Source organism: Rattus norvegicus, chromosome 20 (genome assembly GCF_021556685.1).
Source record: "Rattus norvegicus strain SHRSP/BbbUtx chromosome 20, alternate assembly SHRSP_T2T, whole genome shotgun sequence".
Classification (NCBI taxonomy): Eukaryota; Metazoa; Chordata; class Mammalia; order Rodentia; family Muridae; genus Rattus; species Rattus norvegicus.
In genome coordinates, this window is record NC_141553.1 from 45747198 (window position 1) to 45765295 (window position 18098).

Consider the following 18098-nt stretch of genomic DNA (forward strand, 5'->3'; position numbering starts at 1 on the left):
TGGATAGTAATTGCAGAAAGTAAATTAATGAATTACTTTAAGGAGTCCAAGTACTGGGCTGAGAAGACATCTCAATGGATAAAATACTTGCCATGTACTTATGAGGACCAGGATTCGGATTCCCAGACCCAGTATAAATGAGGCTAGGCAGGTGTGGCAGCTTGCCCTTAGCCCCAGCATTCAGAAGATCACAGAGCAATCTGGTTAGGTCGACTAACTGAATCATTGAGTTCCCAGCTCATTTATACTGGGTCTGGGAATCCAAATGCTGTGCTGGTCCTCATAAGTACATGAAAGAACCTGCCTTGGGACATAAGCTGGAGAGGATTCTAGAGCAATCACTGAGCACATTTCACATCAACTTCTCAGCTACACACACACACACACACACACACACACACACAAGCAAACACACATGAACATGTATGCACACACCAAGAAGGGCCCAAAGAACTGCCCTCTATACACCCTGATAAGGTGGGAAAAGAAAAATGGCGACCAGAATCCCCCTGGTCTTGCGTAGTCACTTGAGGACTCAACTACGTTCAAATCTTACAGCATGCCTGCCAGCCAGCAAAGTCAGAACATCTACAGTTGTGTCTTTCGGAAACCATTAACTGCTTCAGACTTAGTGACCTGTCGCGTCCGACAGTGTCAGTAATGTGTGTAAGATAAACGGTCCTGAGAGGGGAAGAAAGAGCACAAACATTAACGTTCTGTTATTTTCGCTCAGGAATGCCCTGATTTATGAGCCTCATTGGGGTGTAGTCTTTAAAGGCTCATTAAAATTCTGTTCTCAAATACCGATCCTAACCGCCTCTGAGGAGACTTTTCCCACACTTAAGATTTACTGCACTTAAATATATTTACTTCTAAGTTCCTAATAACAAGCTTCGCTCATTCACCCCTATGAAGAGGCCGTATACCACTATCTGCTCAGAAAAGGATGTAGACGCTCTGAGCTTAGACGATTTCTTTAGACAGTAACAGGAATTGGGAAAGCAATCTTTTTTTTTTTTATTAACTTGAGTATTTCTTATATACATTTCAAGTGTTATTCCCTTTCCCGGTTTCCGGGCAAACATCCCCCTCCCCCTCCCCTTCCTTATGGGTATTCCCCTCCCAACCCTCCCCCCATTGCCACCCTCCCCCCAACAGTCTAGTTCACTGGGGGTTCAGTCTTAGCAGGACCCAGGGCTTCCCCTTCCCCTGGTGCTCTTACTAGGATATTCATTGCTACCTATGAGGTCAGAGTCCAGGGTTAGTCCATGTATAGTCTTTGGGTAGTGGCTTAATCCCTGGAAGCTCTGGTTGCTTGGCATTGTTGTACATATGGGGTCTCGAGCCCCTTCAAGCTCTTCCATTTCTGGGAAAGCAATCTTAAACCTCTTCGTTGCATCTCCCTGCTTTTGTGCTTCTGCTCCAGTTACATGGTGGGTCTTCCTCATCGTGATTATCTGACATTAGTGTCTTAAGCTATCAAATCTTTAAAATATGGTTCCCTACAGACTGAGGACCTTGGTCTACATGAAATCAGGCAAAATACCTCTTAGGCACTTACCGTGTGCCAATACAAGCCTGGTATTTCTTGCCAGTAGTGTATCTATCCAACAGCTGAAAGCCGTATTTCGCTAGGTCAAAAGTACAGCAGATTTTACATGCTTACAGCAAATGGCCCCTTCCCTTCTGAGACGGATTATCCGGTATTTTAGTTGAGCAAGAAGTACTGCTTCCGGCTGTTAGCCCCTTCTGATAAAAGCAGCAGAAATTGACGGCTGGGTAATGAGTCTCTAGCCCTCAGCTCAGAAGCGGTTTCCAAAAACATGGCGAGACCACACAACTAGGATCCGAAGCAGCAGCTGAAAGTCCTCAGGAATTCATTCCCAAGTTGGAAGCATGTTCACATGCACAAAAACTTACGATCTCCTCTGTGTTACAATAAAGTCTGCAGAAAATTAAAGCAAACACAAAATTATGCTATCCGTGAGTAAGCAACCTTTTGTTGGGGCAGGAAGAGTGGGTTTGGGAGGCCTCTGAGATATTGGCACATTCGTCTGCAGGAGCCATGGCTCCCTAGCGGAGGAAACCTGGCTTCACAGGGACAGGAAAGGGTTAGTTTCTCATCGCAAGACTGACAAGATTTAGCTCTGTCCCCAAAAGGTCTAATTTGGGTCTTCTTTTAGTATTGATTTAGCTGATAAGCCATCGTAAGCATTAATCGGTTATATTACAAAAAGTCAAGTGTCCCACTGTCATTTTCAGTTTTTAAAAACTATCCATACTGCTATTTTCTATTACCTGTAACTCTAGCTCTAAGAGACAGACAACCTCTCCAGGCCTCCCCGGGTATCCTCAAGCAGGCTCACAGGCAGAGGGAGAGGGAGAGGGAGGGGGAGGGGAAGAGGGGAGGGGGGAGGGAGAGGGAGAGGGAGCTAAAGGAAAAGTACATGTTATTTTTAAGCAAGGAGGTAATACTTGAGACATGTAAGCAAACATTTTTTTAATGTCTATTCCTCCTTAAACCTTAGGGTTTTCCCAGAGCAAATCCACCTTCCCACTTGCAGAGGGCACCGCAGAGGTCAGAGTGGACTGAAGAAGGCATCAGGTTTTCATCTTCACATCCAACAATAGGAATTTCCGTATTCTAAACCACAAGCAGTCAGTGCTAGTACAAACACAACTGAGCATCCATGGCTGGTACCACCCTGCCTCAGAGGCTGCACCATGGAAATCAGTCAACAGCCCTGACGTGGTTCCCAGGACCATGTGCATAGAGTCCGATTGTTTATTCTAGGACTGACCCCCTATCCCCCGTGTCTTAGGGCAGCTATGCTAATCACTGCACTTAAGGAAAATGAGGTTTGCTTGAAACTGTAGGACGTCAAACAAATGCAAAGGACTCCAGATACCCAAGGCAGACGGCTCCTCTTTGTGCTGTAGGCTGGCTGGAGGGAACACCTTCAAAGAAAGATGCACGAATATTTGTTCTTTTTCTGGATGCAATGGGCAAGACTTCTTTAGGTCAGCCGAGGAAGAAACTCAGAGAGAATAAAATGCAGGATGCCAAGGGAACGCAGTATCATTGCAATGTTTTTCTTTTTTACCGAACTGCTGAGAAAATAAATCGTGAGTGTTCCTTAGAATGAGGAGCATACATGGTTTTCATCCCGATTTTAAAGAACCACCTTTGAACAAAGCAGACAAATGCATTTGCTTTTCCTCAACCGTCATTAGGGTAAAATTGCTGACACGTGCAGAGTACAGAGGAACTGTACTCTGATCGCACAGTACAGGAGCCAAACCAGATGCAAAAGTCACACATTAAAGTCACACACTGAAGTCATACCCACCTCTCACGGGACTTGTGTCTCACTGTGAAATTTCCCATCCTTGAAATAGTATCCCTCCATCCCTTCTGTCCCAATAAGTTAGGATAGCTATTTATTTTGCTGCACTGATATGTTTTTATTACTTTTCTGTTTTATATCTTGATTATTTTTTTTTACTAACTTAAGAAAAAAGAAGAAAGAGTAAGCAGGAGAAAGGAGAAGAAGGAGAAGAGGAATTTGAGAGGAGATTGGTGACATATAGATATAAATAGTTATAGATACAGATATTTTTATTATGGATTCTATTTCTTTCTTGAGGACTTGCTTTTGGCTCTTCGATCTACTTTGACCCCTTGACCCTTAGTCCTAAGATTTAAAGTACACAGAGAAAAAGGTTAAGGCTCCGTGGATATCATTTAGGGCTGGCTCCTGATCTTTAAAAACAGAGGCTGAGTGTAGAAAAGCTAGGCAGAGACTTCTAACGCTACACAGAAAGTGGTGGAAATTTGAGAGAATTCTATACAAATCTAAAGTTATCAGTAAATTTTCTATTTCCATTTTTTGAGCATATATTTTAAATTTGCATTTGAAAGGAAAATATTTTATACATATTTGAATATATATTTATATATTTGCATATATGTGTTTGCATATATATTTATATTTGAATATTTCTATATGTGAATTGAAGTTATATGTTTGAATATATATTGTATATTTGAATATTTATATATTTGAGCTTAAGTTATTATATATTTGAATATATTTGAATACTTATATATATGTGTGTATATATATGTATATAAAACCTACTATGCTAGAAATTCCCACAGCTTCACGCACAACTAATAAATCACCTCTATATAGAGATACATAATGGTAGTCTGGGAGACAGCCCCACATGGAGTAGGGCTTTCAGCCTGAGCTTGCTGGTCCAGTCTCCCCTGAAAGGTAAGAATTTAATTATACCCCACTCACTGGGAAACAGGCAGGTAGAAGTGACCTAACCCAAGGTTCAGCCAGCCCCCTTCTCCAGCATCACAGATCAATGATGTTGAAACGCCTTCTAATGTGTCACGATTCTAGCTTTGCAGAATCCTGCTTCAGGAAAAACGGAGCTGTTCGGTGTATGTGTAAAGAAAACTATGCTGGGCCTAACTGTGAAAGGTAAATAGAAAAAAATCTTTATTTTTTTTTCCTGTAGGAAGCTTTCTGTGTGTGTATGAAGCTGTGTGTATGTGTGTGTAGGCTCTGCCATGTTTCTCTTTAAAAGGTTTGGAGGTTGGAGGTTGATGCACAACTTGGGGTGTCCTCAAACCTTGTGTCCAGTACAGCTACGATAGAGGTCCAGACCAGGGTCAGATCTCAGGATGAATTGACAGGGTCGGAAGGAAGTGAATATGGGTGTGCTGAGAAGAGTCTCTGGTAACAGTATCTGCTCTCTCCAACACTACAAACCAGTGCTATAATTAATGTCTCTCCGATAAAGAGTAAAACTTTCTGAATAAGTAGAAAGTGATCTCCCTCTCCCTCTCCCTCTCCCTGCCCCCTCCCTCTCCCTCTCCCTCTCCCTGCCCCCTCCCTCTCCCTGTCCCTCTCCCTCTTCCTCCCCCTCTCCTTCTCCCTCCCCCTCTCCCCCTCTCTCTCCCTCTCTCTCGTCCTCTATTGCTCATATACTGAGAAATGGACAAAAAATTAACTAGTTATTTAACCCACTGGTTAATCTTCCTCTTATAAAATAAAACCCGCAAGCTCACGTGTTCTGAATCCCTGTTGGGCGCTTGCACAAAATATTCTTTTTAGTGTCTCTGTGGTTTGAAGAAAGACCTCAGGAGCTAAGCATGGGAGACTTCCCCCCGAATGATTTCCTAGCGAGATATTTGCCGTCCATCCCATCTGTCAGTTGCTCACAGTTCTCGAAGATGAAACGTCTTTAACTAAAAGAATCTCACAGAGAAGTCTTCATAGCAGAGACACCGTGAACACTGGCCTCATGATGTTATAATTCCATAAAGACAGGAAGGGAAGGGACAGGGTTACAAGTCAAACATTCAGTCTAGCAGCCTATCCATAGGCTTCTCGCCTCGTGGACAACATATGCCGGCCAGCTCCTCAGTGGGGTTCACAAACCCAGCCTGTGCCTTCAGAAGTAAATCCTTAATTACAAGCTGTCTTCTGAGAAATGGCCTTGCATCTCTCAGAGTGTAGTTCCGAAATTCAAAAGCAGCCACAGCTTGTGGTAAAGGAAAAAGGTCTCTATGTTGCTACGCTAACTTTTAAAAGTACAGGATGTAGGTAATTCTTGTATCTGGTGAGTGGACATTTCCTTCTCATTAATGTTACAGGAGGGAAACTGAGAGCTGAGGACCCACCCACGTGACTTTCATTCTATAGGAGGATTGGCAAAAGAGATCCTGTGGGGTGATTAATTAATATTTGTGACACAATCATTGCATGCCTCCTTATTTGGAGACAGAAACCCGAGGCACACGATTTACTCATTCTCTAGCTCCATAAATCTGAGATGATTGCGTAACAGGCAAGGGCGGGTGGGGCTTTGTCTCCTACGTCTGAAGTTAAATTCCGTATAGTTTGATTAGGACAAAGCATATGGCTAATGGACCTTTCCAGTGTTTGCCAGGAGGAGTTAACGGCCCTGCTGATCAAGTGTCTGGTACACACGAGACTTCGATGGGGAAAACAGGGGTTCCCACCCTGATGCAGGGCAGCATGCCCACGACAGACATGTGATTGCAGATAAATAATTACCCTGCACGCATCAGAAGCTCGTGGGATCTGCCATTACCCAGTAGGCCAGGGGCTGATATGATGTTTATCCTGCCCTTGGAAATTTATGTTGTAGAAAGAACTCCAGTTGAGCATTACACAGTAAAGGGATTCTGAGTCCAGTCCACCACAGAGACTCTTACATGGCTACGTTTATCGCTGCTCTGTTCACAGTAAGCAAGAGACGGAGCAAGCTGAGAGCTGTCAGTGGATACGTAAATAAGAAAATACGCATATATGCCACAGGATTTTATTCAGGTCTTAAGCAGAGCTAAATTATGACATTTGCAGGGCAGAATAGATGAAACTGGAGAGAGGCACGTATGTTTAGCAAACCGAGCCAGATTCTAGAAGATCGGCTTTTGCATGGTTTTCCTCAGAACATAGACTTAAACAGACAAGTGTGTGTGCGTGACATGAAAATAGCAAGGGAATTAAGAAGCAAGAAAGGAAAAGTATAAGGCAGGTGTATAAGAAAAGTAGTGAGAATATATATATATATATATATATATATATATATATATATATATATATAATGAAAACAGAAGGCAGGGCCGTTTGGGGAAGGAAGGAGACCAAGAGGATGAGAAGAAGACAGATGGAGGACAAATTTTTTAAAAGTATAATTGTGTGTGTGTATGTGTGTGTGTGTGTGTGTGTGTGTGTGTGTGTAAGAGAGAGAGAGAGAGAATGAGAGAGAATGCCATCACAAACCCATTAATTGCATGCAAAAAATTAATTAAAAATAAAATACACAAAAATTTAAAATTTATTTTAAGACTAGAAAGAGCACTAGTTTCGAAAGCAGAAGGTGAGTGTTGAAGAAATTGATCATTATGCTGTGTCCCAATCACTCTGCGATGCTCTGGGGGAAGTTATTTGACTTCTCTCAGTGTTGATGGCCACTCCCACACAATGGGGGATGGAAGGACCAACCTCACCACCGGCTATGAGCTAATACTGCCAGGGGTGAAGAACAGCCCCCTGGAGCCTCGCCAATGCTCAGTGGCGGTAGCTGGTGGCAAGAGTCATTGTAGCCATTGTCTCACGTCCACCCCTGGCATCGTGTGTGCCTGCAATGAGTGGATTCATCCTCCTGAGTCCCTTACCTTACACATTGTGAGGGCATTAGTGTCACCCACAACTCATCTCTTACATCCTCGAGGTCACATTTTGTCATTGTGCTGATGAGGAAACTGTGCCAAGGGACTTGTCTGAAGCCATGTTACTACTGGGGGCAGGGGATACGGAGTCAGGATTTGAACACTTGGGGTAAACACATTAAAGTTATTCTTATGTCTTTGCACTGGTTTTCCTGAATGCCCTCCTGTTTAAGGTAATTATCTTAGTCAGAGTTCCTATTCCTGCACAAACATGACCAAGAAGCAAGTTGGGGAGGAAAGGGTTTATTCAGCTTACACTTCCACATTGCTGTTCATCACCAAAGGAAGTCAGGACTGGAACTCACGCAGGGCAGGAAGCAGGAGCTGATCCAGAGGCCATGGAGGGATGTTACTTCCTGGCTTGCTTCCCCTGGCTTGCTCAGCTTGCTTTCTTATAGAACCCAGGGCCACCAGCCCAAGGAAGGCACCACCCACAATGGGCTGGGCCCTCCCTCCTTGATCACTAATTGAGAAAATGCCCTACAGCTGGGTCTCATGGAGGCATTTCCTCAGCTGGGGCTCCTTTCTCTGTGACAACACCAGCTTGTGTCAAGTTGACACACAAAACCAGCCAGTACAACAATCATTTAAACAAACCTCTGAGGTGCAGTGGAGACACGCTAACCTCTTAGATCCTTCTGAAAGGCTCTGCATCCACCATCCACTTAGGGACTAGAAGAAAGCTTTCCTTCCAGAATCTACCACCTGCATGGAAAGGGTCAGCGTAAGAAACCCTCTCAGCTCCATCTGCTCTTTCCTGCCCTCCCCAACTCTCCACTTCGCACTCTCTCCACCTATGGAGAATGTGCAGAGGTCCTTTACATCAAAACACGGTCTCACGGTACAGGGTGGAATGGTTCTGGAGGAAGTCTCTTATTGATAAGGAGCATCAAGGCTACGGGAGAAGACACCAGAAAAACCACTCACAGAAAACAATAAACAGTCAGGGCTAATGCCAGGTGCAGGTGCACACAAACACTTGCAGTCACATGTACCTGAGACAGTAGGATTGAGCCCAGTTCAGGGCCAACCAGGGCAACAAAGTGAGACACTACCTCACGATCCCACATCACAGCACATTGTAAGCCCTACGCTGCATCGAGACATCATCTGTCACCTTGAATTACTATTCACTTGAATCTGATTGGTTGTTGCTTTATAAAGTATGATTGCTATTTTGTCTTCATGAAAGCTTGCCTGTACGTATGTATATGCCTAAGGAGACCAGACGTGCATATCAGATCCCTTGGAAGTAGAGCTGATGGTTGTCAACTAAGATATGGGTGCTAAGATCAAAACCTCGATCCTCGGCAAGAACAACAAGAGCTCTTAACCTCGGAGTCCTCTCTCTGGCCCTCTGATTTCCCTTAGCTTTGTTCATACTCTATTTGAAATTCCATTCTGGTTTCTTTTCAGACCTATGAAAGCCACAGGCATAAGGACTTTCCACCTGGTTTTTTAATTGGAAATATGCTAAGATCATTTCAATGAATACTGGGAGGGTTTTAGCCTATGGAAATATTCTTCCAAGTGAAGTCACACTGTGTGTAAGTCGAAAGGTCTAAAACATAAGACACAGTTTGCTAAGTCTGTCTCTTGTCCTGCGAAGGGACATAGATCAAATGCAGCCACCTACCTTGTCAACACAGTGTGTCCATGACTCCTCTCCCTCTCTCTCCTGGTCTCCTCCTACATGTTGCGCATCTGCTTCTCTCATCTACCAGATGAAAGCTTGAGATACGTCTATTCTAAGACTACAACAGTGATGCTAACAGTAATAACTAACCTTTAGTGAATGCTCTCTGTATATGTTCACTGGATGAATAGTTTTTGCCTAAATAGCTTTAAACGGAAGTTGGTCGCTGCTGTATATAATTAGAAAATCCACAAGTCTTCTTGTGTGACCTTCAGTCCACAAGACATATACTTGAAAAATGGGGAAGCTGACAGAGCTGTGAGGAAACAATCTAAGAACATAATGATAAATCCAATGTCAAAATCCAGAGCCCTTACACTCAGTGCAGTTTTTCAGATCTCAAACTTGGTTGGTCCCAGTGCTTCTGCCTCAGTGGCCTAAGTTGCCTTTAATTACACACTTTTATTGTATATTTCTGTCCTTTCAATATTGTGGCAGAATAAGGAGCATACTAAGACCCTATGAAGATTTACCGTGTAGGTGCTGTTGCTAGAGGACTAGAGGAGAATGGGGGAAGCCAAAACAAATCTGAAGTGAACTTAGCACTCAAAAGTGTGACACAGAGAAATGACACCATCAAAGAGACCCAAGCAGAGTATATGGTGTCATCAGAGATGGCGATGGTGGGATGACTTTGTTTATGATGGTCTTGGAGATAGAAAAGAACAGTGAAGAAGATTCAGAAATTTGGCCCAGTTCACTCTAAAAGGCACCAAGTATTTTGAACAAGCTCTTGTTTTCATAGAGTTCTGGGTGCTAGTTCTGCCTTGCCTCCAACCTTTTGACTTCTAATCTTAAACAGACTTACATTTTGCTAGCCTTATTTCTCAGCCTTTGATAAACAAATGAAGCACATCTAGATGATGCCTATTTGCTCTCTCTTTTTTTTATAATAGTCTGTTTTAATATTAACAAGTGTGGTAATCAATCAATGTCCATCTCAGGAAGTTTCTCATCATCATCGGAAGGCATAGCTGTGCTCAGCAGTTTGGGAGCCCAGGTTGTCTCCTTGGCCATCCACTGGTCTATTCTGCTTCTAACATGAAGAAGAAGTCCCTTCTTACTGACCCTCAACAAGAACTAGAGTGTAACCCTCCCAGAAAAATTTCTGTGCTAGCCAAGCAAGGAGTTTTGGTTTCCTCAAAAAATACTTTCAGTGACAGCTGTGTGCACCTTGGGGACAAAGCAGAGGAGGAAGGAGGCAGAACAATAGCTATAGATCAAATCGCCCTCCCCCACCCCACCCCCGCCTTTTTCTTAAGGCTGGGCACAGTGATACAGGCCTGTAATCCTAGTGTCTAGGAGGTGAAAGGAGAACCAGGAACTCAAGGGTCAAGTTCATTCTTTGCTACACAGCAAGTTCAAGGTCAACCTAAGCTACATAGGACCCTGTCTCAAAAAGCAAAACAAACAAACAAACCAAAACAAAAACAAAAAAAGAAGAAGAAAAAAGAAAAAATGTTTTTTAATGCGAGATGGTTAAACATGCATTGAATGGACCAGATAGATAGATAGATAGATAGATAGATAGATAGATAGATAGATAGATAGATAAATAGATAGATAGATAGATACCATATATCCCCATATAAATATGGAGTTTTGAAGAGGACAATAAATAAGGAAGCATATGTACATTAGTTCTGTAAAGTCTATAGGACCCAAAGTTTATCTTGTAATTTGAGAGTTGACTCTACCTACCACCAACAGATGGTCTTGAAACTCAGAGAAGGTTTCCATTGTGATTGAGGCTACAATTTACAGGATACAAAACTTTGTTCTCCTCCATGAAGTGTGTGTGTGTGTGTGTGTGTGTGTACACACCATGCGTCTGTACATGCATATGGAAGCCAGAGGTCACTGAAGTTGGATTTTGTTAATTCAGCCAATGAGCTCCAAGAATCTACTCATCTCCATCTCCCTCATCCTGGGGTCACAGGCATGTGCCACCCTGTAGGCTTTAACCTGTGTGCACGCTGAATGAAAATTAAACCTAGGCCTCCTGTTTGCACAGCGAGCACATTACCAACTGAACCATCTCCAGGTCGATCCCCATTGGTTGTCAGGAAACAACCTATGGTGATCAAATGGAATCAAGAATCAATAGAGAAAATGAAGAAATTGGCATCTGGCCTCCATGAGCCAAGCAAGACCTCAAGGTTCCCAGCTGCACACTGAAGTGGATCCAAATCCAATCTCAATGAACTTCCAAGTCTAATATTTTCTATTTGGTGAACTGCAGCAAAGGATAGAAATTCAATCCGGTCACATTCTCCATAGATGAATAATTTATGCTGGCCGGGAGACCAAAGGCCAGAGAAATCTGAGGCACAAAGACATGAGGAAATATGAATACCAAAGCTCATTGGACATTTCCTCTCAGGGTGTTTCTTTGTGGAGTGTGAAGAACTTACATTCATCCTCATCCTTTTCATAGGCTTGTAAAGAACGTTATATTATGTTTAATTCATTTCCTGTTCTTTCAGGACAGGAGCCCTGTGTTTTTCTTCTTCCTGTCTCCCCCCTATGCCTTACATAGAATGGAAATGAATTGTCCCTCTGTTGGGTGAATTTATTCATCATTCAGAACAGCGGCAGTGTGGTGCAATGTAGAGCAAGGGAAAGAACATCGGGGTTGGAAGGTCTGAGCCTTGAACTGTGACCTCCCATGTGATCCAGGAAAACCGGAGCAGCCTCTGGGCCTCAGAACGCTAGATGTGAGAGGTCTTTCTCCCAGCTGTCAGTGGAAACTGAAGGAGTAGGCACAGAAGCTCTGAGATGCCGCCTGGGCAAAAGATGTAGACTGAAGGATACCAGTACTACAGCTCCACCAGAGACAGACATCAGGAAGAGGCTGAGAAGCCTCGTACCATGTGTTGATCAATAGTGTGGTCAGAGGATCCTGGAGTTACATATGAGTCCTTTGCACTCACTGATCCTTTTTCCAAAGGTTCTGAATCGTGCTTCTCTTACCTCAAAGAGAAAGCTTTTTCTAATGCAGAATCTTATTACCACTGGCCTGATGGTTTGATCTCTTTGGAAAGGACCCCCTTATTGTCCACTCCCAAGACCATCTCCCTAGACCTATCCAGCCACAGTCTCTGGTCTCTCAGGTCTGGTCTGAGAGTGGCCAACACCACTTCTTTTCACGTCACTTCCGTGACACTCAGAACCCTCCCCTAGATTTCTCTTTATGTTTCCTCTTCCCATGAGAACTGATATCTCTGCCTGACCATCAGCTCCTCTAAGGAGGAACCATATGTTTCTTCCAGCTGCCCCCATGCCACCTTCAGCTACTCTAAGTCCATCCTCCACTCTAGCTTTAGGCTCTGCAGCAAAGACCGTTCCACAGTCATCCAGCAGACATATATAGTTTAACTTTGACGGACTCTGCTCATCTCCAGAAAAGCAATTATGCATCAGAATCCAAATTCCTACTTTTCCTTCAAAAGTAAGATCTGCAAACTCAAGTCCTTTGTTCCCCGAAGGCTATCAGTCTATTAACAAATGATTGGAGCCTAGGGGCAGGTGTCCCCTTAAATAAAGCCAACAGTCTTATCTCTCAAAACAGGATCTCTTATAGGGCCTTTGGGGAAGAAGATGACGGCAGTTTTGTCTCCAGACAGAGGAGTCTTTATCCAGAGCACACAGTTTGGCTTATGAGTGAAGTCTGAATAGATTTCAGTCTCTGCCTCCCACTTAGATGGGTGTCCTCTGTAAAGGCTGCTATGATGTAGACATTGGCTCTTACTCCTCAATAAATGCAAGTAGGCACCAGTCTCTGCTAGTTTGCATACTAAAGCACCTAGAAGAACAAAAGTCTGGATTCAAAACTCATTATTTCTGGTGTTCTCAGTCCTGCCACACACTTTGGGTCCAGACTGCCTTTGCTCAATCACAAGATGGCAGCCAGTAGCTAGGGCTCTGGTCTGCTGCACTTCTCTGACATGCAAGCAAGCATCTAGGCTATGCATCCGTGCTAGCTAGTCTTATGTCACACTTATGACACTAGCCTGACACACGCTAGTGTCTTCTGAAAGAAGGGAACCTCAATTGAGAAAATGCTTTCATAGGATCTGACTGTAGGGCATTTTCCTAATTAGTGATTGATGGGGGAGGGGCCAGTCCATTGTGGGTGATCCAGTCCCTAGGTTGGTGGTTCTCAGTTCTGTAAAAAAGCAGGCTGAGCAATCTATGATGTGCAAGCCAGTAAGCAGTGCCCTCCATGGCCTCTGTATTAGCTCCTACCCTCAAGTTCCTGCCCTGCTTGAGTACCTACCTGTCCTGACTTCCTTCAGCGATGGACTATGATATGGAAGTATAAGCCCCCCCAAAACCTTTCCTCCACGACTTGCTTTTGGTCATGGTGTCTCATCATAGCAAAAGTAACCCTAACTAGGACAGCTCCCAAGGAATTACTCGCAAGTCGGTCACTTAGGGCTAGGAGAGTATTCTGCACCGACTTGGTTCCTGGAGCAGTTGATTATAACAGGGCAGGTTATGATTTGATTCACGGTGGAGATCCCATTGATGCATCTCATTACTATACATTTAGCAGATGCCATAGAGCATGTGGGGCCGTGCTCCAGGCAGGCATAAAACCTGGTCAGGTTGAACGAGCTCAGACCCGGAGAATCTCAGAGATCCCATGGCGGCACTGGAGTCACTCCCTTCCTGCATTGGAATATAAAACCACTACACACCACTGAGAGGACCACGGGCGATCAATCACATAGCATACCACTTGGAATTCTTCTTCATGCTAATGAGGTATCTAGATAGCCTTGACCCTGGCCAATGAGCTTCCCTTCCTGGGTATTACTTCCCCCGTGAAGAGGTATAGAATCCTGGGTTTACCCCGAATAAAGCTTATGCGTTCACGTCCACCATCAAATAAAGCAATATGAACAAGCAAGGATCATCTCAGAGAGCTGCTTCATTAATGACTGCCACAGGAAAGGCCTTCCCCTTACAGAGTCTTGGCTAAAACTCCCACAGGTTTTCTTTCCTCCTGCTCCTCCCATACTCTCAGCATTTCCTCCTAACCAGGCTGGATTCTGTTTGTCCTGGGCTCTGCCTTCCCCTTTCCTGCCTGGAGTATAGACACCCTAAGGGAAAGTGTAGACAGCAGCTGTTCCTGACTTCCCCTCCCAACTTCCCCTCCTGTGGTATACCAGCGGCACCTGGGTACCAAGAGAGGAGACCTGAAACCACTGCAGACTCCCAGTTTTGGACTTTGTCCTACCTCTTCCCGGTGTGTGTGCACTCTTGGCAGAGAAGCAGAATGCAGTACAACAAAATGTGACCCCACCCATCACATGCTAGCCATGCACACCAGTCGGTAAGATTGCCAACGATGCCCTCACACGAATTCATCTAGACACTCCTGTGTCTGGAACCTGAATACCCTACAACACACTGAGAAAGAGTGGTTCCGAATTATGAGTTCAAGACCAGCCTCGGCTGTATAGGGGACACACAAAATCAAAACAAATCATCAAATAAGTAACAATAATTTTTTTAGAAGTCTGGTCGTATTAATAAAATGGGAGACTCCAAATGAATTCCAGGTGGGCAAATATTCACTATATATTTCTCCTATGTAGGAAAGATTTTTTTTCGAACAATGAGATAACCACGGATGCTAAAACATTTAACATGTTTAACGCCTTTCAGATGTGCTCCTGGTTACTATGGAAACCCCCTACTCATCGGAAGCACCTGTAAGAAATGTGACTGCAGTGGCAATTCGGATCCCAACCTCATCTTTGAAGACTGTGATGAAATCACTGGCCAGTGCAGGAACTGCTTACGAAATACCACCGGGTTCAAGTGTGAACGCTGTGCTCCTGGCTATTACGGGGATGCCAGGATCGCCAAGAACTGTGCAGGTACAGATCGAAAACCCCTCGGCCAGCTGTGTGGCCAGCATAGCTCTCCATCGAGACTGAATTTAGGTGAAGAATTTCTGTTGAGGAAATATTGTCAGTGTCCTCCTGACTTTTGTCTAGAGCAATATACGTTGAAATTTACCCCAGTTAGACCTTCTCATCAAGGCTACCACTGAACCTTAGCCCTGGGTGGATATACACAAGAGACAAGAGCAGAGTGATTCCTGTCTTATTCTGTTCATATTGGTGATTTTGATGGAAGGGAACATGGGTGTCCGGTGTGGCTCGAGTGATTTGTTTTGTGCTGGAAGCTGTCTCCTCTTTCTGCTATGCTTAATAAAATTAACATTCCAGTTAAGTAAATTTGCAAAGCACGAACACACACGGCCCCCTCCATGTCCTCAGACTGTCAGTCAGTATCTTGGAGAGACTGTAAGAAATCTAATGGTTTAGGCTTCGGTTCGACCGCAGTGTGCACTTCTCCCATCCATTTGCTGCATAGAGTGAAGCCCTTCAGAGGGGAAACTAAACTGCTCTCCTTCAGGAGGAAGGAGGGCGGAAGCCAAGTGCTTCTTCTCCCTGGTTGACTATTAGAAAGGACGGGAGAGAAGAGGGCCTTGTGCCCTTACAGCATGCGTTCTGGAAAATTGCAGAGGGGTTTAATAATCTGCGTTGTGTGGAGCATTGCATAGCTGACTCATGAGTGATGTGCCCCTTGGAGCTAATCTGTGACTATTCCCTTAGGGGAAATTCACAGCTCTGTCGCAGCTTATGGCCGGCTAGCAGAGACAGCCTAGGAATTATTCTTCTTAAAATGTTACAAATTTACTTCCCCACAGAAACTCAGAGGGGATTGGGAGTGTAACTCAACAGGAAACCATATGGTTGGTTCCATCCCAATCCTTGCCAGCTCCCCACCCCTCAACCCCCTGGGGTTAAAAAACAACTAGCAAAAAATGAAAAGCCAGCTAAGATTGGATGTTGTTCTTGTTTTTCAAAAGGCATTACAGAAAACCATCAGTAGGTGAATGGCTTTTAAAGTCATGTAAATATGTTCCCAATTCTTTCCCTGGAATCAATCCTAGCATCCATTCCCCAGATACCTCTCATTTGGGGTTTGGAGTCAGTCTTGCCAGAGGTCGAAAGCTCAGCCAAGAATTGCTTCTGAGCCTAGCACTCTCCCCTCTGGGGCTCTTCCCTCACACCTGGCAGGGACCAACGCTGCCCGTGGAAACTCTGTGAGGAGAAGGATAGCTTTCGATTTCAAGTTGAATGCTGAGCTCTGTGGCCCTTGTTTCCTTGTGAAATTTTCCTCGGCCTTTTGGGACTGAAGCATCTGTTGTGTTAGGGTAGAATCCTAAAGAGTCGGGAAAAGAATACTAGGAAAGTGAGATTCAGTTTTGCTTAGAGGTCATTTTTTTAACATCTCTCTTACCTGCATTAAACTGGTTAAAGGGCCTATATCTTGACATCATAGATATCATAGACTCCATACTCTTCAGGATGGATATAAGTAATCCCCACAGCAGGACTGCACACCAATAGCCAGTGTTTCTGGAAACCGTGGAAATACCATCCTATTTTAGGCATTAAAAGGTGACTCCTTACTCTGTGTTTTTGTTTCCCTCAGTGTGCAACTGTGGGGGCGGCCCATGTGACAGCGTAACCGGAGAGTGCTTGGAAGAAGGATTTGAACTCCCTACAGGCAAGGACTGCCCAACTCTAAGGAAATGACTTACCATGACTAACCCACTTTCTCTAATATGCTACACGTGTTGTGAACCATTTGTAGTTTAAAAGAAAATCAAAAATGTGGAAGAAAAGAACTGATTACCACAAGAAATCCTCTGACCTCCACATGCACACTGTGGCACAAGCGTGCGTACATGTGTGCACACGCGCGCGCGCGCGCGCACGCGCACACACACACACACACACACACACACACACACATTTTAAAACTGTAAAGATGGATGTGATATCACTTTCCCTGAAACCTCTGGTTTAGCCCCTGGTATTTGCCCCAGGATACTGGACCCTGTACAAAGGTCCCTGGTGTTCTCGATCTCATTCAGCAGTGAGACAGCTCTTGCTGACATCACTCCCAGACGTTAGACATCTTACTTCTCTAGTCCTCATGCTCAGCTTCTTGCTCTCAGGACAGAGCCCTGTCTGCATTGGCTGACTGGTGCTTCCCGGCAGCTGTAGAAACGGAAAGACGAGGAAACTTAAACAGTTCTTCCCGACTCACCCAAATTGAGGCCTGACTACATTTATAAACTGACAAGGACTTACCAAGTGAGAGCTGCCTTCTCTTTTGCCTAAATTGCCCTGTCACTCACGAGCAAGGAAGCTTTTTTCTCAGAGTACTTGAATTATAGAGAAATTATCAAACTGCAGTTTACCACATCCTAGAAGATGCCCGAGATGTGATACACGGCAGGGCGAAGTCTGCACTTATCTAAGCTGCCTTCATCCCTTGACCAGCATCACTGAAAGGAGCCAGATGCCTATATAGTCCTAACCATTTCCTTCAGCAGCCGGAAGTGTCGTCTGGGGACTCAGTCTAAGGGCACTTATAGGTAGCGCTAAGTTAATAACAAATTAACAAATTAGCATGCATTAAGCCTTTCGTGTCCATCAGCAGCTCTGCAGAAAACAGCAGAGCCCGTGGGAAGAACCTTGGGAACCCCCAAGGTGCAAAGAGGTCAAGACAGGGTTCGAGGCTTGGTGTGTGTTCTTTTTGATTGTGTCCGCGGAGGGCAGCTGGGTCCTGGGTGGAGCTCACAGTGTGAAAGGTGAGGAGTGAGGAGAAATTGGGGCTTGTCTCTTGAGCATGCCCAGGTTTAGTCTCAGCCTTGGCACCTATCTCAGAGACCAAGACATGACGTTAGCCAACAATTGTACCCTACAGACCTGCTCTGAGGATTCGTTCATCCAGAGGAGCCAGGCCCTCCCTGGGGGACACATAGGCAGGTTTGGCATTCTCTGAGTGACTGAGAAAAACTGATGAGAAAAGAATGATATTTGGCCACCAGCCTGCTCTACCAGCTGCCACCAAGTAAACACCGGAAGCTGACATGAATGAATGGGGGGGGGGGGCTAGTAGGAAAAGTGGGAAGGGCTTCTTTTCTACCCATCCCACGATAGTCCTTTCTGTCAGCAATTAGTGTTTGTATTAACCTGCTGTCCCAGCCTGTCATTATGTTTTATGTGGGACTCCTGCCCGATG

At 44.6% G+C, this 18098-nt stretch overlaps 1 protein-coding gene across 1 annotated transcript in view; it reads left to right on the forward strand.

Moving 5' to 3' along the window:
• Lama4 (laminin subunit alpha 4) overlaps positions 1-18098 on the forward strand; it is a 141963-nt gene that overhangs the window by 48016 nt on the left and 75849 nt on the right. Inside the window, 3 exon segments of the mRNA NM_001309447.1 lie at positions 4416-4496; positions 14652-14866; positions 16497-16571. Coding sequence (NP_001296376.1) covers positions 4416-4496; positions 14652-14866; positions 16497-16571 — 371 coding nt within the window.